The following is a 19,898-nucleotide window of genomic DNA, read 5'->3' on the forward strand; positions in this document are numbered from 1 at the left end:
ATATTACCTGCAAATTTGGTTGTAAAACAGGAAATTAGGTGTTTATTAAATCAGATTTTTCATCCGAAGTTCAAACACGTTGCCTTTTGAAGGCCCACTTTTGAAAAGTACCAAATTGTATAGGCCTAAATTTATAGAGATAAATTGCACTTTACGAGGAAAGGAAGTTTATATAAAGTTTATATACTAGCCTATATAAAAACTTTTTTATTTAATTTGTCTGTTTTATTCTTCAGAATATGGAAATCAAATCTGTTTTTCAAAAATGAAATGATAGCCTACTGAAGAAATTTTTAACATGTTTAATTTCACAGTTCACAATGATCCATACAAAAAAAGAGTTTACATGCACTTCACATTTATACTGTTTCCAATACATGCACTATTGACTATACATTTCAGGGGGGAAAAATAATAATAATAATTTAAGTATATGCCATAAATGCATCAATCTTTAACATAAATTAAAAATTGTAAAAATATATAAAACCAAAGATATTGTATTGTACAATAATAAGGCTTATCAGTTACACTTTATATTAAGGTGTCATACAGTCTAATTATATATTTAAGTACTGAGTAATATTAGGCATTTACTGTACTTACTAGGGTTAGGGATAAGGATTTGGTTGAGGGTTAGTTGCGTGTAATTATGCATAATTTACTGTTATTACTATGGTAAGTACATAACAACAAGGACACTGTAAAATAAAGTGTTACCGGCCTATCTTTCCATTTGGAGATTCTACAAAATCAGTTTTTAAAATGCACATCCGATTCCAACACACACAATAACAACCAGTAACCCGATATAGACTAAGACATAAGAACGTGCGGCAACAATACTGTCAGTGTCATTGATTGGGTTTGGATGAATGAGAGCATCAGGATCAGGAACAAGAGCATCAGGATCAGGAACAAGAGCATCAGGATCAGGAACAAGAGCATCAGGATCAGGAACAAGAGCAGCGGAAGGACTCGGCATCTTTAAAACAGGGAGTCCCAGATCTCTTTGCTCCTTCAGGGCGTTGGTCAGAAATGCAAGCGCTCTCTTGGGAAACGCAGGCGGAGAGAAGAGATTATGATGGCAAACGAAGAAGTGGGGTAGTGAACCATCAAGTGCACGTCGCTCGAAGTATCCGAACAGATTCATGAAGGAGACGGACAGCTGGCTCGGAGACCAGAGGGAATCCGTCACCCGGTCTGAGAGCACGTGGAGGAAGGCCGTTTTCCCGTGGTAGGAACACAGAGGCTCAAGCTCTTGGGGATACCGTTGCTTCAGTCCCTCAATCAGACACTTGAGAAGCCGCAAACAGCGTTTCCTGAGAGAGGAGAGAACAGGTTTGGGCAAGCATGACTTTAGTTCACCCAAACATTTAAATTCTGTCATTAATTTCTCACCTTCATGTCGTGCCAAACCTGTAAGACTTTCGTTCATCTTTTTAAATGAAATCTGAGAGCTTTCTGTCCCTCCATTGACAGCTATGCAACTACCACTTTCAAGGCCCAGAAATAAAGACATCATTAAAGGGGAGGTTGATTATGATTTCACTTTTCTAACTTTAGTTAGTGTGTAATGTTGCTGTTTGATCATAAACAACATCTGCAAAGTTACGACGCTCAAAGTTCAAAGCAAAGGGAGATATTTGCTTTTAAAGGACTACAACAAACGGCTGGTAGGGACTACATGAGTCATGACATTCCTCCCGGGTTAGTGATATGACCAACCCTAGAATTTACATACACCGCCCCCTGAACACGATTTATAGATTATCATGACAGAATATGCTAATCAATGACTAGAAGATAACATAAACATAAATTAACCAACAAACCATTCAGAAATGTCCTGTTGCTTCTACATGTTGTCACTTCTTCTTGAGTCTCTCCATCATTGTCTGACTTCGGTTTGAACATAAAAGGCTAAAAGTTTTTGAAATTTTCAGTGCATGTGTGTGTGAGGTAAAAGGACGAGCTTTTGAAGCTCCGCCCCTTGTGCCGGGAGCAGCAGCTCATTTGCATTTAAAGGGACAGACACAAAAACGGTGCGTTTTAAAGTAATCCAAGAAGTTTAACCTCAATTTTATGAAACAACTTTGTGCACAAAAAGCATAATATACCACTTTTAATAACAAAATCTCCAATGCACGTTCACACAACACCATCTACTTTCGCCACAACACGCATGCGTCGTTGTGCTCTCGTGAACGTGCGTTGGAGATTTTGTTATTAAAAGTAGTAAATTATGCTTTTTTGCATAATCAAGGTTAAACCACTGGAGTCACATGGATTACTTTAATGATGTCTTTACTACCTTTCTGGGCCTTGAAAGTGGTAGTTGCGTAGCTGTCAATGGAGGGACAGAAAGCTCTCAGATTTCATGTAAAAGATCTTCATTTGTGTTCTGAAGATGAACGAAAGTCGTATGGGTTTGGAACGACATGAAGGTGAGTAATTAATGACAGAATAAAAAAAAATGTGGGTGACCAAACCTTTTAACCTACCTAATCTGAACCTATACTTACCGGCAACACTTATTGGAAGAACTCTCACAACACGTCTTCTTATTGCCATGATACTGCATCATCTCTTTTTCAATGTGAGAGAAGGATATCCGCCAGCTCTCTGAAAACATATACAGCAAATATATCAATAAAATGCTTTTATATGGTTTTTGACAAATTTTGAAAGAACATTTAACGCCAAACATATTCTATACAAGGAAAAATGTCTTAAATGATTACCAAATAACTTACCTTTGGCATTATCTGTGAGGGTTCTTCCTTTAGGTCTCTTTGGGACGAAATACACAGCCTTGCTTACAATCTGGCGGCGGCATTTCTTTCCAAGCCAGTTGTTTATATTGGGACCGGCCCGTGCCGCTTGTGGCCAACCTTGTGGCACCTCGAGAGTAGGTACGATATCTACAGACATCACGTCATCTTCTTTCTCTTTGTTGTTAAACTCAAGAGTCACCGCCGGTGAATTGACCAGTTTCCTGCATACCACCCATCCTTTACCTGTGAACGGGCGACAGAACCAAAAACTATCTCAAATGCATACGATACATCACTAAAGTTTAGGTTTAAAGAAAGAAATTACTATTTTTATTCAGAAATAATGCATTAAACTGACCAAAAGATACATTTAAAATGTTTTCACATGAACAAAATCAAGTCCAGTCATAAATTTTTTATTGTTTGAGCCGTTTCACTCGGATACGTCACAATAGAAAAGAATAACGCAAGTTCTGTTTCATGCTGACTTTAACTGTTTTCAACATTGATAATAATAAGAAATGTTTCATGAGCAGCAAATCATCATATTAGAATTATTTCTGAAGGATCATGTGACACTGAAAACTAGAGTAATGATGCTTTGATCACAGGAATAAACTACATTTTTAAAAATATTCACATGGAAAACTGAAAATAGAGTTACTATTTTTACTGTATTTTTAGAAGAAGAAAAAAAAAGGAAAAGGAAAAAAAACCTTTTAACTGGTAGTGTATAAAAGAGCCAATGTAAGTGAACTTGTTGAGAAACTGATCAACTGTGACAATCAGCGGCTGGAGTGCCCGCTTGAGCCACTGGGGGGCACTCCTTCTCTAGTTTTCATTACTGCTTATGGTTTCATTTGGACTGATTATGCTTTATATCTTTCACCTGGTTTTGATTATGCTTGTTAGATTCTATGATTTAAGCCTTGGTTTTCCTTTGTGTCTTGGCTCAGTATTGTTTGTGTCTTACTGCATTACCCAGCGTTTTCCGAGTTCCTTTGTATTTTCTAGTTTCACGGTTCCTGGATTCTTTGCCTGTATCTGGTTTTCCCGTTTGCCTTCTCCCTGCATTGTACTTCTGATATTGGACTGCTTACCTGGTTTTGACCCCTGCCTGTTTCCTTGTACCTGTCTCTGGATTCTCCTCTAATTAAAGCCTGCATTTGGATCACCACTGTCTGCGTCCTCGAGCAGTTTATGACAGAATACTGAGCCACTACTGATCCAGCGGCTGAGAGAGACACGGACCTCGTCATGGATCCCACAGCGCAGATCGTATGCCTCCGTCAGGGGGAACGTCCTCTCAAGGTTTTTGTGACCGATTTTTTGAAGCTCTCTCGTCAGTCCTATTTAGATGATTTCTGTTTAATGATGTTCTTTCGGGGAGGACTGTCTGAACCGCTCGGCTCTGCTATACCGTTTCCAATTTCAAGCTGGACTCTAACCCAATATATTGACCTGGCCCTTTCCATGGGCGGTTCGCTTTTTACTGTGGATTTTTTGGAACTTTTGCTTCACAGAAAGCCCGACGATTCGCCATTGTACACTGAATCCACGCATCTATTGTCTCCCGGTGAAGCAGCGCTTCGTAAGGGGTCCGCCGTATCCACGCAATATGTGAATCCCGACGTTCGGACACTTCACGTGACCTCAGTTGTATTCCTGCCTCAAGGGTTTTCTACTGAGTCTGAGCGCGTGCCAGCCGAGGCCGCGCTCGATGAACCGGAGCTTCACGTCAGCCTCGACGAACCAAGTGAGCCGAGTGAATCGAGTGAGTCAACTGAGTCAAGTGCATCCTGTGAGTCAACTGAGTCAAGTGCATCCTGTGAGTCAACTGAGTCAAGTGCATCCTGTGAGTCAACTGAGTCAAGTGCATCCTGTGAGTCAACTGAGTCAAGTGCATCCTGTGAGTCAACTGAGTCAACTGAGTCAAGTGCATCCTGTGAGTCAACTGAGTCAAGTGCATCCTGTGAGTCAACTGAGTCAAGTGCATCCTGTGAGTCAACTGAGTCAAGTGCATCCTGTGAGTCAAGTGCATCCTGTGAGTCAAGTGCATCCTGTGAGTCAACTGAGTCAAGTGCATCCTGTGAGTCAACTGAGTCAAGTGCATCCTGTGAGTCAACTGAGTCAAGTGCATCCTGTGAGTCAACTGAGTCAAGTGAGTCAACTGAGTCAAGTGCATCCTGTGAGTCAACTGAGTCAAGTGCATCCTGTGAGTCAACTGAGTCAAGTGCATCCTGTGAGTCAACTGAGTCAAGTGCATCCTGTGAGTCAACTGAGTCAAGTGCATCCTGTGAGTCAACTGAGTCAAGTGCATCCTGTGAGTCAACTGAGTCAAGTGCATCCTGTGAGTCAACTGAGTCAAGTGCATCCTGTAATGAATCAAGCCCAGTGAAGCGCCGTCGCAGAAGGAGAAGGAGGACTCGTTGGGCTCGCCAGGCTCCGGAGGGCGTTCCCAGACTCCTCGCCCTGCCGGCCCCGCCTCTGCGCCTCGCCCTGCCGGCCCCGCCTCTGCGCCTCGCCCTGCCGGCCCCGCCTCTGCGCCTCGCCCTGCCGGCCCCGCCTCTGCGCCTCGCCCTGCCGGCCCCGCCTCTGCGCCTCGCCCTGCCGGCTCCGCCTCTTCGCCTCGTTTTACCTGCGCCTCTTCCTGTGGCAGTTTCCAGCCTGGAGGCTTTAGCCTTAGACTTCCCCAAGTATTTTTTGGGGGGGGGCCGTAGGTACCCTGTGAGGGCCATGGAGGCGGCGCCTACATGGACCTCTGCATGTCCACCTTCGGCTGAGCTCTTGTCACTGGTCCTGGCCAGCCCTGTGCTCCCTACGTCTTGGTCCTGTGTTAAGTGTGCTCCGCCCTGGTCCCCTGTTAAGTGTACTCTGCCCTGGTCCTGTGTTAAGTGTGCTCCACCCTGTCTCCCTTCTGAGTGTGCTCCGCCCTGGCCGTCGGCACGCCCTGCTCCGCCCTGGTCGCCCACGCTCCATGGCCCAGGCCCGGTCTGCCTGTGTCCTGCTCCTGTTCCCCTGCACGGGCCTGGCCCTCCATCCCATCCCCCGTTGACCTCCCCCCGGAGCTCTTTGGAGCGTCTGGAAGCCGCTCCTTAGAGGGGGGGTTATGTGACAATCAGCGGCTGGAGTGCCCGCTTGAGCCACTGGGGGGCACTCCTTCTCTAGTTTTCATTACTGCTTATGGTTTCATTTGGACTGATTATGCTTTATATCTTTCACCTGGTTTTGATTATGCTTGTTAGATTCTATGATTTAAGCCTTGGTTTTCCTTTGTGTCTTGGCTCAGTATTGTTTGTGTCTTACTGCATTACCCAGCGTTTTCCGAGTTCCTTTGTATTTTCTAGTTTCACGGTTCCTGGATTCTTTGCCTGTATCTGGTTTTCCCGTTTGCCTTCTCCCTGCATTGTACTTCTGATATTGGACTGCTTACCTGGTTTTGACCCCTGCCTGTTTCCTTGTACCTGTCTCTGGATTCTCCTCTAATTAAAGCCTGCATTTGGATCACCACTGTCTGCGTCCTCAAGCAGTTTATGACATCAACACACCTTTAAAATGACTGCTAATGAATTTGCGGACCAAGCGGTGCATTTCTGCTTTGATTTTGGTGGCTGAGACGGTTCGTTCATCTTCCAGAAGAAAGTGCTTGATTTCTTCGCGTGTGTATTTTAAAAGCTTCAAATTATAAAACACTCCTTGATATTCTTCCAATTCTGACATTTCGAGCCTTGGGACTTTCAGTTTCAGCATAATGTCGAACTCATTGGGTTTGTTGATCTGTTGGTAATAAAATTCATGTTTGTCATTCCATTACGCATTAAGTTCAAACATTCATGAATAATTTCAGTCATCGAGATGTATTACACTACCGTTGAAAAGTTTGGGGTTAGTAAGATGTTTTAATGTTTTTCAAAGAAGTCTCTTGCATTTATTTGATCAAATAAAAATAGTGATATATCGTTAAAATTTCAAATAACTGTTTTCTATGTGAATATATGTTAACATATAATGTATTCCTGTGATGAAAGCTGAATTGTTAGCATAATTTTGTATTATTATCACTACAGAGTGGTTCTGCTTCATATTTATGTGGACACTGGGATACAGGTGAAACTCGAAAGATGAGAATATCATGCAAAAGTTCATTTATTTCAGCAATTCAACTTAAAAAGGTGAAACTAATATATTATATAGACTCGTTACATGCAAAGTGAGATATTTCAAGCCTTTATTTGTAATAATTTTGATGATTATGGCTTACAGCTTATGAAAACCCCAAATTCAAAATTAGAATATTGTGAAAAGGTTTTCATAATCATCAAAATTATAACAAATGAAGGCTTGAAATATCTCACTTTGCATGTAATGAGTCTATATAATATATTAGTTTCACCTTTTAAAGTGAATTACTGAAATAAATGAACTTTTGCACGATATTCAAATTTTTTGAGTTTCATATTTTTCAGGATTCTTTGATGAATACAAAAAAATAAATAGAAATCTGTCACTTTTTATCAATTTAATGCTTCCTTGTTGCTGAATAAAAGCATTCATTTCTTTTTATTTAAAACCCAAACTTTTGAACAGTAGTGTATATTCATTCCTGATACTAAACTCTTTCAATTAGACACAAGCTAATTGTTGTAAGTATTCATATTTCTCACCTTCACCATCTCATAGTAGCTGCCGCTGGTGAGAACCGAGACGTCCCTGAACAACGGCTGATCCTCATTATTCTTCAGGAAGTCCAGAAGGCTTTCGATGAGATGATTTACTATCTTCGCAGCATTCTGTTGGTCAACCTTACGCAGCCGTAGATCTCGACCTCTCAGCTTGATCAAGCGGTCCAGCTCCTGCGAAACATCATCTCCAGGAGTCCCAACAGAAACTACATTTATCATAACAGAACAAACAGGTTATTCTTAAAACAACACTGAATACAATTGCCTCAGGACCACAATACACAAACACAGTATCCTCCCCATTACTTGATCTCATTCTCCGTTGACTTTCCATGATGGAGCGTTGAATATCCCAAGGTCTCAGATTCAGTGTTTGATCCTCCAACGCTCAATCCTGCCTGAAATTTACATGCAGTGTCAATGCAAATGAAATGCGCCTGAAGAAAAACTGACATTATTGTTTCACAGCCAGAGCATACACCCTTTTTTCATGGCTTTCATGAATTTTAAGACTGAGAACTTAAACTCAGGGATGTTTTGATCTATTTATGTGTATCTTGCTACAAAAACAAAAGAATGGCACACGCACTAGTCATTAAAACTTGAATGCTAGTTAAGCTAGTTAACTTTGTGGTGCACACACATTTGATCTATTTGTTATTTAAACTTTCCCAATCAGTGATATGCATGAATGCAGACTCACCTTCTTCCTGGTCTAGAGAATATGATCCATTAGTACAGATCCAGCACAAAGTGTATATGGACTCGAAGCTTCTCCCTCCCACATTTGACGATCTTTCCCTTTACAGTAAATGCCTCAGGGTGTGTCTGTCTGTGATCCTGTAAAACCGAAACTTAAGGAAGACATGATGTTTACCTGCTGAGGTCACACAGGTGACGCATTTACAGATGTAAAGTACTGATTCAGCTGAAATATCTCCGTTCAAAAGCCTTGGTCTGATGTAATGTACTGACCAAAGTTCAACCCTTAGTGGCTTTAAAAGTATTTCTCTGTGGACTGCACACAATTTAAATAAACACGTCTGAATGATGGCTGTATGTTGTATAGAGTTCTTCTGTCTTCTTTAATGAAATGGTGAACATGTGTTTTGGGAGGCTGTATTTAAAGTGTGACTATGAAATTAAAACTCCTTTCTTTGATATCTAAGCAACTGGATAAAATGAACTATTACAAAATGATGAATGACAGGTGTTTTTAATCAACAATAGCATTAGTGAATAAAAGTATGGATATGTGGGTGACAAACCGTGTTAGTTTAGTATTATTTTTTTGTTATTCGTTTTTTTATTTCTATTTAATATTTAATTTATTATTTTACATTTACATTTATGCATTTGGCAGACGCTTTTATCCAAAGCGACTTACATTGCATTTCAAGGTACACATTTACATTCTTATCAGTTCTTGCTTTCCCTGGGAATCAAACCCATGACCTTGGCGTTGCAAGCGCTAAATGCTCTGATGAGCTACAGGAAAGCATTATTATTATTTCAGTTTTTGTCATTTTAGTACTTCAACTTTTTCATCTAATTTTAAATATAAAATTTCATATCAGCTGACAAAATTATTTTAAATAATTTAACAGCAACAGTTAACAATAACAGCAGAGATGGCAGAAAAGCAAGAATATTAAGGCAAAAAAAAGAATTAGAAACTTATTTATATTTATCATGTTCAAAAATAATTTATTTATGAATGCACTTACAATAAAACCCATTCATAAGACGTTGACAAGAAAGAATAATGGCACAATCTGTGATGTATGATCATTGTTTATTTTACTAATCATTTTCTCTAAATATGTTCAGAAATACATGATTTCCTCCTTTCCTTCTGAAGCTTTTACGATGGGTTTTTATCAGCATAAGCCAGTCCTTTAAAACCGTGCTCAGGTTCTGAAATATTAGAGTGTAGGATGTCAATGAGGCTTGCTGTGTGTCTGACGGGACGATTCATTTAACTTTGGCAGCCTTCTGAGCAGACTTGGTGACCTTGCCAGCAGAGGCGGCTTTCTTGTCCACTGCCTTGATGACCCCCACAGCGACGGTCTGCCTCATGTCACGCACAGCGAAGCGACCTGAAGAGTAGTAGCGAGATGGTAGGGAGTTTAAACACAACCAGAATGTTTACGTAAAAATTGCGTATTTGACATAAATGATCACACTTACCCAGTGGCGGGTACTGAGAGAAGCTCTCCACACACATGGGCTTGCCGGGGATCATAACGATAATGGCGGCATCTCCAGATTTAAGGGCCTTGGGGTTGTCCTCAAGCTTCTTGCCAGAACGCCGGTCGATTTTCTCCTTGAGCTCAGAAAACTTGCAGGCGATGTGAGCAGTGTGGCAGTCCAGCACTGGGGCGTAGCCCTGAGAGATCTGACCGGGGTGGTTCAGGATGATGACCTGCAAGACAACACCAGTTAATACAGGAGTTTACATCAAGACTGACTATAAAACGCAACCGGAATAATGGAAAAGGCCTAACCTGAGCCGTGAAGTTGGCAGCCTCCATTGGTGGGTCGTTCTTGCTGTCTCCAGCCACGTTTCCACGCCGGATGTCCTTGACAGACACGTTCTTGACGTTGAAGCCAACGTTGTCACCGGGAAGAGCCTCAACAAGAGACTCGTGGTGCATCTCAACAGATTTAACCTCAGTGGTCACGTTGGCAGGGGCAAAGGTCACAACCATACCAGCCTTCAGGGTTCCGGTCTCCACACGACCGACGGGTACAGTTCCAATACCTGAAGGAAAAATGTTTGAACATGGTCTCTCATCAGAGAAAATTGTGAATAAGGATGGAGGCAGTGTTGTTATTGTTAACGAAAGCTAACAAATAATAGCAAACACTTTTGTTAAAGAAGCCATATTATGCCCTTTTACAAAGTCTTGATTACTAGACACTAGAACAGGTTTTCATGCTTGAATGTTCAAAAAAGTCATTATTTTTCACATATTTTCTATTATTGCGGCTCCTCTCTTCCCAGTCTGTCAGTAACGCTCTGTTTATTTCCTGTCTCTATGAAGCCCCTCCTACTGAAAATCACACTGTGCTCTGATTGGTCGGCTGGATCAGTGTGTTGTGATTTGTCAATTGTAACTTTGCAGAGCTTTTTCATGCTCAAACAGCAACATTACACACTAATGAAAATAACCAATATAACTGGGAAACACAAACTTTATTTTATTTAATTTAAAATTAATTTTTAATGTCACTGAAACTAAATAAAAAGTTTGCAAATACATTTTAGTTGTGGATTCATGGTATACTATAAAATATATAACCTTTATAACCAGTTTGCATTAAACATGAAAATGACACTTACTGGGAAAGTAAGCGCTTTGACGTCTCAGAAAAAGCGCTTTATAAATGTAACGCATTATTATATTATTAGTAATAGTAATATAAAAAATATGATTTTTTAAGATAATTTTTTTTACAAGTTATACCCAGTAAAATATTTTAGATCTTGGCATAACTAAACAAATGTATATCATTATACAATACCCTTAACTTTTCCAGGTCTAGAAATCAGACTTTTAACATTAGACCTCCTCATAAAAAAAACAAATAAAAAAAAAAACACTTATTTATAAATATCTTATAATTAAATATATTATTTATAAAAAATAATAAATATCTTGATTTGTACTTGATTTTGAGGCCCCCTGGTGGAAAATCACTGCTCTTGACTAAACTAAAAAAATGATTTACTATAATAAATAAATATAAATTATTTGAAATTTAAATGATTAATTATGGCAGCCCCCAAAATACTAAAACTAAATAAACAAACTAAAATGAAAACTACAGTGAACACCGACTAAACTGAAAAGACAAATAACAAAATATCAACAAAAAAAAGAGAAAATAAATAAAGATATAATAGCCCTGGTTGGTGGTTATTGGTTAATGTTACCTCCAATCTTATACACATCCTGCAGAGGCAAGCGAAGAGGCTTGTCGGTGGGTCGACTGGGTGGCAGAATAGAGTCCAGGCCCTCGAGAAGAGTTACACCACCGGCAGCTCCTTCCTTCCTCTCAATCTTCCATCCCTTGAACCAGCCCATCTATAATCCAAACAAGAAAATGCAAAAGACAAAGCATGAACAAAAGCATTAATCACAAACCCTTTAGAAGCATCTATGCAACTTCTTCCGACCCAGGAAAAAGCAGACGCTCACTCACGTTTGTGCTGGGCTCCAGCATGTTGTCTCCGTGCCATCCGGAGATTGGAACGAAGGCGACGGTGGCGGGGTTGTAGCCGATCTTCTTGATGTAGGCGCTGACTTCCTTGGTGATTTCCTCATAACGCTTCTGGCTGTAGGGGGGCTCGGTGGAGTCCATCTTGTTGACTCCAACAATAAGCTGCTTCACTCCCAGGGTGTAGGCAAGCAGGGCATGTTCACGGGTCTGCCCGTTCTTGGAGATACCAGCCTCAAACTCACCAACACCGGCAGCGACGATGAGCACGGCGCAGTCAGCCTGGGTGGAGGAAGGAAACAAAATAAAAATCATGACATTTAAATTAAACAAAGAAAACAATGCGATATGCACAGTAACCTGTGATGGATGTGTTGAAATACAATACAAAAAATCCTACCTGAGAAGTACCAGTGATCATGTTCTTGATGAAGTCTCTGTGTCCAGGGGCATCGATGATGGTGACGTAGTACTTTGCGGTCTCGAACTTCCAGAGAGAAATATCAATAGTGATACCACGCTCACGCTCGGCCTTCAGTTTGTCCAGCACCCAGGCATATTTGAAGGAGCCCTTGCCCATCTTGATGGAGAAAAATATTTAGAATCATATTTGAGATGTTTTAGAGACCAAATGGACAAAATAATGACAGACAGACAGACAGACAGACAGATAGAAAGATAGATAAATAGATAGATAGATAGATAGATAGATAGATAGATAGATAGATAGATAAACATTTTCAAACATGATAGATGGATGGATGGATGGATGGATGTTTTTAACATATTTTCAAACATGATAGATAGATAGATAGATAGATAGATAGATAGATAGATAGATAGATAGATAGATAGATAGATAGATAGATAGATAGATAGATAGATAGATAGATAGATAGATAGATAGATAGATAGATAGATAAACATTTTCAAACATGATAGATGGATGGATGGATGGATGGATGTTTTTAACATATTTTCAAACATGATAGATAGATAGATAGATAGATAGATAGATAGATAGATAGATAGATAGATAGATAGATAGATAAACATATTTTCAAACATGATAGATAGATGGATGGATAGTTTAACATTTTCAAACATGATAGATAGATAGATAGATAGATAGATAGATAGATAGATAGACAGATAGATAGATAGATAGATAGATAGATAGATAGATAGATAGATAGATAGATAGATAGATAGATAGATAGATAGATAGACAGATACTATATTAGTTTAACATATTTCCAAACATGATTAGATAGATAAATATCTTTACAAACATGACGTCTACAAATTATGCATTAACTGAACCATTGTAATTATCATAATTCTTAACATTTCACGAATGATAATATTCTAATAGAAATTCCAGCATTTATGCTCAGTTGAGATATTCAGAACTGACCAATACCAATAAAACCAAACTCTAGATGTCGCTCACAACACACGGTGTCTAAAAAAAAAAGACACACGCCCAGAATATTCTTGTCATATGGATATATTAGTCACCGGAAGTCAGTCACCCGGCTGATGACGTACCTCAGCGGCTTCTTTCTCAAACTTCTCGATGGTTCTCTTATCGATGCCTCCACATTTGTATATGAGATGGCCGGTGGTGGTGGACTTGCCAGAATCGACGTGGCCGATAACCACGATGTTAATATGAATCTTTTCCTTACCCATATTGTAAATGTAACTGTGGAAAGACATTGCTGGTTTAGTTTCGACGGCATAAACATTGTCGCAACGTTTAAACACAGATTACACATTATTAATGTTCAAGGAATTGGAATATCTATGGTAAATAACAAAACAAACAAAAAAATCACAATGACAGTATATGAACGATGCATAACACAATGCGCGCGCATTCCAGTCAGGGCCATGGCTGCGTGAACGCGCAGCATTGTTGCCAAGTCAGTATATAATGGACATTTTTTTCCAGACTGTGATGACACGTATTAACTGTCATCAGCTTCATAATAAATCCTGTATTTAAGGTTTCCATTTTATTAATGCACATTTTTATAACACTTTACTTCGTATTACATTACCTCTGCATCAAATTACACAACCAAAAAAAAAGTTAACGCTGCTGTGAGGGTGTTTCTAATAAAATGGGGGTGTCAGCATAGCACAATAAAATGCGATTAACCGTTACATTTCACCTACTGCTTGATACTATTTATTTTAGCCTATTAAAAATCCCACATTTTCGTGAAGAAACCAAGGCTTTTCTCAGTGCAAGGCTTCTTTTTCGAGAGAGCTGGCAACCCTCCCCTCCCTCGATTCACTTGTCCTCCATGTTGAAGGACTGGAATGACAGCACCAGCCATGTTCTCTACAGCTTTGCCAATAAGTCTTTGCTATCTACATGTGCATGTCAGTGAAAAGGGGGCAGTAGAGCAAGAAAATAACCCTGATGTAATCCGATTGTCAAACCAGTTGAGTAAAACCTGATCTGAACAGTTAGCCAGAAGACAATTATGGGAAATTAGATTTAAAAGGACCTTTTTGTCATGCTGCAAATTACACAAGGATTGAGTGAATAAAAACGCAGTAATAACTTACCCGACTACAAGCACTACAGACAGCCCCGAGCAGACTGGAGAAAAAGGAGCGAGTCTCACTGGTCGTCTAAATTTATACCGGTTCAGACAGGGGTGGGATATGAAAACTCAAGCCACATAGATACTGCTTAGATGAGGTACCATTGGTAGCTTTACTGTGCACTCACTATTTGCGATTGGAGGAAGAGACATCACTTAAGTGGGCACAAGGTAGGAAAAAAAAAAGGGGCTGCAACACGTGTTAAAACAGCTGCAATGACCCTGACGAATCACTTCACAGTTGCTCATCCTTAAATCCCACCCATTTCCCAAGTCATAACAGGAGACAGAGCACAATTTCGATTTTTAATACCTTTATTAGTTTATTCAGCAGCTTCTTTCCAAATTTTACTGTGGCAACAGGTGCAAGTTCTAAACCATTTCAACACAAATTTAATAACTGAAAGAGGCACTATCAGTCAATCAATAAAGCCACACTTAATCCAAGTTGTTTTCCTTTCCTGCGAAAATTTTTCCGATGAGTTTTAATCAGCATTAGCCAGTCCTTAAGTAGAGTGCCCAGGTTTAGAGATATTCCAGGAGGTTGGGCAGAACATACCACAACCTTTGGAACAGCGTGATCAAGGGTAATTCACTTGGTCTTGGCAGCCTTCTGTGCAGACTTCGTGACCTTGCCAGAGCCGGCAGCCTTCTTCTCAACGCTCTTGATGACACCAACGGCAACGGTCTGCCTCATGTCACGCACAGCGAAGCGACCTGTGGATGGAGAGCGATTAGCATCATGTTCAATACAAATGGATACTGACGATATGGATGAGAGAATGTCAATTAGTATGTGAACTTACCAAGAGGGGGGTAGGTAGAGAAGCTCTCCACACACATGGGCTTGCCAGGGATCATCTCAACAATGGCGGCATCTCCAGATTTAAGGGCCTTGGGGTTGTCCTCAAGCTTCTTGCCAGAACGACGGTCGATTTTCTCCTTGAGCTCAGCGAACTTGCAGGCGATGTGAGCAGTGTGGCAGTCCAGCACTGGGGCGTAGCCCTGAGAGATCTGACCGGGGTGGTTCAGGATGATGACCTGCAAGACAACATGAGTTAATACAGGAGTTTACATCAAGACTGACTATAAAAAGCAACCGGAATAATGGAAAAGGCCTAACCTGAGCCAAGAAGCTGCCAGCCTCCATTGGTGGGTCGTTCTTGCTGTCTCCAGCCACGTTTCCACGACGGATGTCCTTGACAGACACGTTCTTGACGTTGAAGCCAACGTTGTCACCAGGAGTGGCCTCGGTAAGAGACTCGTGGTGCATCTCAACAGATTTAACCTCAGTGGTCACGTTGGCAGGGGCAAAGGTCACAACCATACCAGGCTTGAGGACACCGGTCTCCACACGACCCACGGGTACAGTTCCAATACCTTGAAGAGATTAAAACTACATTAAAGACAATCCAAGCGTTTAGCATTCAGAACTTGAAAACATATGGAGTATTAATACAAACCTCCAATTTTGTAGACATCCTGAAGTGGCAGACGGAGGGGCTTGTCGGTGGGACGGCTTGGGGGCAAGATGGCATCCAAGGCATCAAGAAGAGTAACACCGCTACCATTACCCTCCTTGCGCTCAACCTTCCATCCCTTGAACCAGCCCATCTAAAAAAGGAAGATAAAAAAATGCCAATTAAAAACTGAAAACCAGAGCATACTGCAAAATTGCTCAATTTGACAACTTCGGCAATGCAAATCAGCAAAATTACTTACATTTGAGCTGGCCTCCAGCATGTTGTCACCGTGCCATCCAGAAATTGGGACGAAAGCAACACTGGCGGGGTTGTAGCCGATCTTCTTGATGTAGGCGCTGACTTCCTTGGTGATTTCCTCAAAGCGGGCCTGGCTGTAGGGGGGCTCGGTGGAGTCCATCTTGTTGACTCCAACAATAAGCTGTTTCACTCCCAGGGTGAAAGCAAGGAGGGCATGTTCACGGGTTTGTCCGTTCTTGGAGATACCAGCCTCAAACTCACCAACACCACCAGCAACAATCAGCACAGCACAGTCAGCCTGGGTGGGAAGAAAACAAGAACAGTTAAACCACACCCTACTTCAGGATTACTCCCAAATAGCACAATTATGCAAGAATGGAGTGTAGGCCTACCTGAGAAGTACCAGTGATCATGTTCTTGATGAAGTCTCTGTGTCCAGGGGCATCAATGATGGTGACGTAGTACTTTGCGGTCTCGAACTTCCAGAGAGCAATATCAATAGTGATACCACGCTCACGCTCGGCCTTCAGTTTGTCCAGCACCCAGGCATATTTGAAGGAGCCCTTGCCCATCTGTTTAACAAACAGATAATAACCATTATTAAAAGGGAGGCATAACTTTAACATGAAACATGTTGCAATAGTAAGAATAAAGATAAAAAGGGTACAAAAAAAATCATTTTGTTTAAAGATGAGGGCACAAACTACATTTTGCACATTTTTAAATAGTTAATTTTGATTTAAAGTTAATCAATTTTTTTTAAATTAACAATTGATGTGAAATTAAAAAGCTTGAATAGAACTAGTGCACATGTTGCTCGGCCTACTAGGCGCCATTACAGAAAATGCAACGTCAGAGCGAGTCCCGCTTAAGCTCCGCCCACTCCCACACCCAGCCGGCTTGAGCCCAGGAACGCGTGCTACCGCCGCCATTTTGGCTCTTGTTACCTCAACTTATGCCGCAATCTATTTACGAACAAAAACGTTAAAGGGTCCAAACACTCACCTCAGCAGCTTCCTTCTCAAACTTCTCAATGGTTCTCTTGTCGATTCCACCGCATTTGTAGATCAGATGACCGGTGGTGGTGGACTTTCCGGAGTCGACGTGGCCAATAACCACGATGTTAATGTGGATCTTTTCCTTTCCCATGATTGATTAGTTTCTGTATTAAAAAATAAAAATTGGAAGCTTAATAACGCACAAGACAAACACAGATTTTTCATATTCAAAACTTTTGATTGGGGATTTCGCAGTAATAGATAACCAATCTTTCAACCGGCCTACTTCACATAAGGGGACTGCGACACGTGTTTCTTTAGAGTAGTGCGGTATTAAGTTACAATAAACATCTAAAATATCTGAAAGGCATCCATAAGGAGTCAGACATCTGTCTCTAGTCACAGCTGTTGGATGCGAGAATGTGTGGAAGCCTATTAACAGGCCTATGACTTCAGTCCGGTTAGTGTCTTTGTTCTCTTGCCGGTTCCCATTCTTTGAACGATTAACATACACGGAAACCATGGGAATATAAATAAACCTAAACTCCTCTAAACATACAAATAGAAGACCCGCAACATTAAAACACAAAATTACTAGAGAAACCATTATATAAACCGGCAGTGATAAAAACACGCAAAGTAACGGAACACCGCAGACATTTAAAAAGAAACCGCCAACCTGATGAAAATTTCTCAAATTGTCCAAAAGTTGCTAGCAGACAATAGCAGACTAAAAACCCAAGGCCTAGACAGCAGGAAAAGGCACTCACCAGGATTGCGAGATAACTCCTCAGCTGCTGCTCCCCTTTGCCAGGTAACAGAAAGAGGAAGAAAAATGCTTTGGTTGGCGAATTTATACGCGGGAGGAGGAACAACCCCCCGCTTCCTCTCCCTCCCTAATCGACCCGCAAATCACACACTCTTGCGTGAAAATCTCCCCGCCTCGTCATGAATGCGTCACGACTTTGTTTCACCGAGCATCGGGTTCACTAGTTTAAATTATATATATTTTTTACAAATAATTTTGAGATATGTTGCGATACAGTAAAGTTTGGAAACATTAATGTTTTTGCAAGTATTAATTTCACCGAGGCTGCATTTACTTGATAAAAAATGTCTACAGCCAAAAGTAAAAACAGTAATAATGTGAAATATTGTTACAATTTAAAATTACTTTTGTAATAGGCTATATTTTAAACTGTAATTTATTCAAAGCAGCATCATTACTCCAGTCTTCAGTGTCACATTATCCTTAGAAATCATAAAATGCTGATTATTATTTGTGCTCAGTTAGTTATTAATAATGGTTATTATTTGTATCCATGTTAAAACCATGCTTAATGCAAATGTTTGAGGAAAATGTGATACATTTTTGTCTGGATTCTTTTAATAGAAAGGTAAAAATAACAGGCCCTATTTATTTGAAATATAAAATCTAAATGTCTTCACTTTTATCTCTTTTTTTTACCAATTTAATGCGTCCTTGCTGAATAAAAGTTTGTTTTTCTATAGGCCTATATTACTTAACCCAAACCTTTGAATAGTGTATCATGGTTTCCTAAAAAGAAAAATATTAAGCAGCACAACTGGTTTCAACATTGATAATAAATATTAATGTTTCTTGAGCAAATCATCATATTATAATGATTTTCTGAAAGATCATGTGACACTGAAGACTGGAGTAATGATGCTGAAAATTCAGCTTTATTCCAAAATAGGCTATTACATTTTACAACAGGAAACAATTATTTTTAAGTGTAATAATATTTCACAATATTTCATTTTTTTTTTGTATTTTTGATAAAATAAACACAGCCTTGATGAGCATAAGAAACTTCTTTCAGAAACATTTACTAATTTTGACCGGTACTGTACATAATGGGCATTATATCAGTGATTAAATCACTTCATCACATTTACTTCTTTTAAATATTTTTTTTTTATTCTAAACTGTTTTAATTATTCTTATTTCTTTTGATTATTTACATTTCTTCTATGTAAAGCACTTTGAATTACCATTGTGTATGAAATGTGCTATATAAATAAACTTGCATTGCCTTTGCTTCTTAAAAGTTCACATTTAATTATTTGGGTTTGGTTAAAGTTACTGTTCATTTCTTTTTCATCTTTGAGCTTACTCTCAAAATACAAAAATATGATTATACGGCTGACTTCTTGTTCACATGCATCAGTTTCAGTGAATATGCAGGAATTATAATTGCATTTTATTTGATGAAACCAACAGAGACGCAGTGATCAGCCGAGTCCTGTATGTAAATTAGTCAGCAATAGCAAAGTCGTCAAGGCCACTCAGCTCTATTGTCTCAGATGCATCTCGACCCGCTGGCTCCTCTATTCAGATTTAAATGCCATCAGATAGGACTATTTGCAGGATGGTGAGATTTTGACGAGCCTATTTTAAAACATAAGCCCATGCATGGGACTGGGAGGCAATGCAACTTTCGTAATATCCCTTAGTTTGCATGCATCTCATGCATTCAGAGTTCATTGTTTTTAAAATCTTCAATGCCATACAAGCCTTTAACGCCATCCTCAGTGTCTTGCATTCCTCATAGCTTTATTTCAAAGAGCTGGCATCTCCAGTTAACTCTCTCTAGGTAACAGATGCTTGGTCCACAGCTGCTATTTTCAGTCAAGATCAGCAGCAGGCGCACAGTCGGGTCACATATACTGTGACAATCAGAGTCGAAAAGTCAAAGAAATCAATGCAAATATAAGATTTTTTTATTTAAACATGCTAATAAATAATGTTTCAGGCTTTAAAAAAATGCTGGAGAACATGATAAAACAGTTTTACACAAACTTGCAGCTCAAAAGTACTGCAGTCATAAAAGAAAAAGGGGAACAAAACTTT

The 19,898-nt window shown here is 39.9% G+C and overlaps 3 protein-coding genes across 3 annotated transcripts; all 3 read right to left on the reverse strand.

Annotated features, from left to right (window-relative positions):
• Nucleotides 1-283: 283 nt before the first annotated feature.
• Nucleotides 284-8,290, reverse strand: LOC306986954 (cyclic GMP-AMP synthase). Its single transcript, XM_079590790.1, has 7 exons — nt 8,163-8,290; nt 7,766-7,857; nt 7,442-7,665; nt 6,326-6,554; nt 2,757-3,020; nt 2,526-2,625; nt 284-1,322 (listed from the first exon to the last, which is right to left on the reverse strand). Exons 2-7 carry the CDS (start codon nt 7,791-7,793, stop codon nt 761-763), a joined length of 1,407 nt encoding a protein of 468 aa, XP_079446916.1. The 5' UTR covers nt 7,794-7,857; nt 8,163-8,290; the 3' UTR covers nt 284-760.
• Nucleotides 8,291-9,237: 947 nt separating this feature from the next.
• eef1a1l2 (eukaryotic translation elongation factor 1 alpha 1, like 2) lies at nt 9,238-14,522 on the reverse strand. The gene is made up of 8 exons (XM_079591622.1): nt 14,267-14,522; nt 13,235-13,391; nt 12,084-12,263; nt 11,669-11,965; nt 11,400-11,550; nt 9,967-10,223; nt 9,650-9,884; nt 9,238-9,558 (listed from the first exon to the last, which is right to left on the reverse strand). Exons 2-8 carry the CDS (start codon nt 13,376-13,378, stop codon nt 9,434-9,436), a joined length of 1,389 nt encoding a protein of 462 aa, XP_079447748.1. The 5' UTR covers nt 13,379-13,391; nt 14,267-14,522; the 3' UTR covers nt 9,238-9,433.
• Nucleotides 14,523-14,601: 79 nt separating this feature from the next.
• On the reverse strand, nt 14,602-17,998 carry eef1a1l1 (eukaryotic translation elongation factor 1 alpha 1, like 1). The gene is made up of 8 exons (XM_079591621.1): nt 17,794-17,998; nt 17,031-17,187; nt 16,418-16,597; nt 16,027-16,323; nt 15,768-15,918; nt 15,428-15,684; nt 15,111-15,345; nt 14,602-15,021 (listed from the first exon to the last, which is right to left on the reverse strand). Exons 2-8 carry the CDS (start codon nt 17,172-17,174, stop codon nt 14,897-14,899), a joined length of 1,389 nt encoding a protein of 462 aa, XP_079447747.1. The 5' UTR covers nt 17,175-17,187; nt 17,794-17,998; the 3' UTR covers nt 14,602-14,896.
• Between the last annotated feature and the right edge of the window lie 1,900 nt (nt 17,999-19,898).

Source organism: Phoxinus phoxinus (assembly GCF_949152265.1).
Source record: "Phoxinus phoxinus genome assembly, chromosome: 19".
NCBI lineage: Eukaryota > Metazoa > Chordata > Actinopteri > Cypriniformes > Leuciscidae > Phoxinus > Phoxinus phoxinus.

Excerpts from the sequence above, each read along its gene's own strand:
- LOC306986954 (XM_079590790.1), bottom strand. The coding sequence starts at position 7,793 with ATGGAAAGTCAACGGAGAATGAGATCAA. Across the intron at positions 2,626-2,756 it reads CCTCACAGATAATGCCAAAG|AGAGCTGGCGGATATCCTTC; the intron begins GTAAGTTATTTG and ends ATATGTTTTCAG. Across the intron at positions 1,323-2,525 it reads TCTTCCAATAAGTGTTGCCG|GAAACGCTGTTTGCGGCTTC; the intron begins GTAAGTATAGGT and ends CTCCTCTCTCAG.
- eef1a1l2 (XM_079591622.1), bottom strand. The coding sequence starts at position 13,378 with ATGGGTAAGGAAAAGATTCATATTAACATCGTGGTTATCGGCCACGTC. Across the intron at positions 11,966-12,083 it reads TGATCACTGGTACTTCTCAG|GCTGACTGCGCCGTGCTCAT; the intron begins GTAGGATTTTTT and ends TCCTCCACCCAG. Across the intron at positions 9,559-9,649 it reads CTCTCAGTACCCGCCACTGG|GTCGCTTCGCTGTGCGTGAC; the intron begins GTAAGTGTGATC and ends ACTACTCTTCAG.
- eef1a1l1 (XM_079591621.1), bottom strand. The coding sequence starts at position 17,174 with ATGGGAAAGGAAAAGATCCACATTAACATCGTGGTTATTGGCCACGTC. Across the intron at positions 16,324-16,417 it reads TGATCACTGGTACTTCTCAG|GCTGACTGTGCTGTGCTGAT; the intron begins GTAGGCCTACAC and ends CTTCCCACCCAG. Across the intron at positions 15,685-15,767 it reads GGATGTCTACAAAATTGGAG|GTATTGGAACTGTACCCGTG; the intron begins GTTTGTATTAAT and ends AATCTCTTCAAG.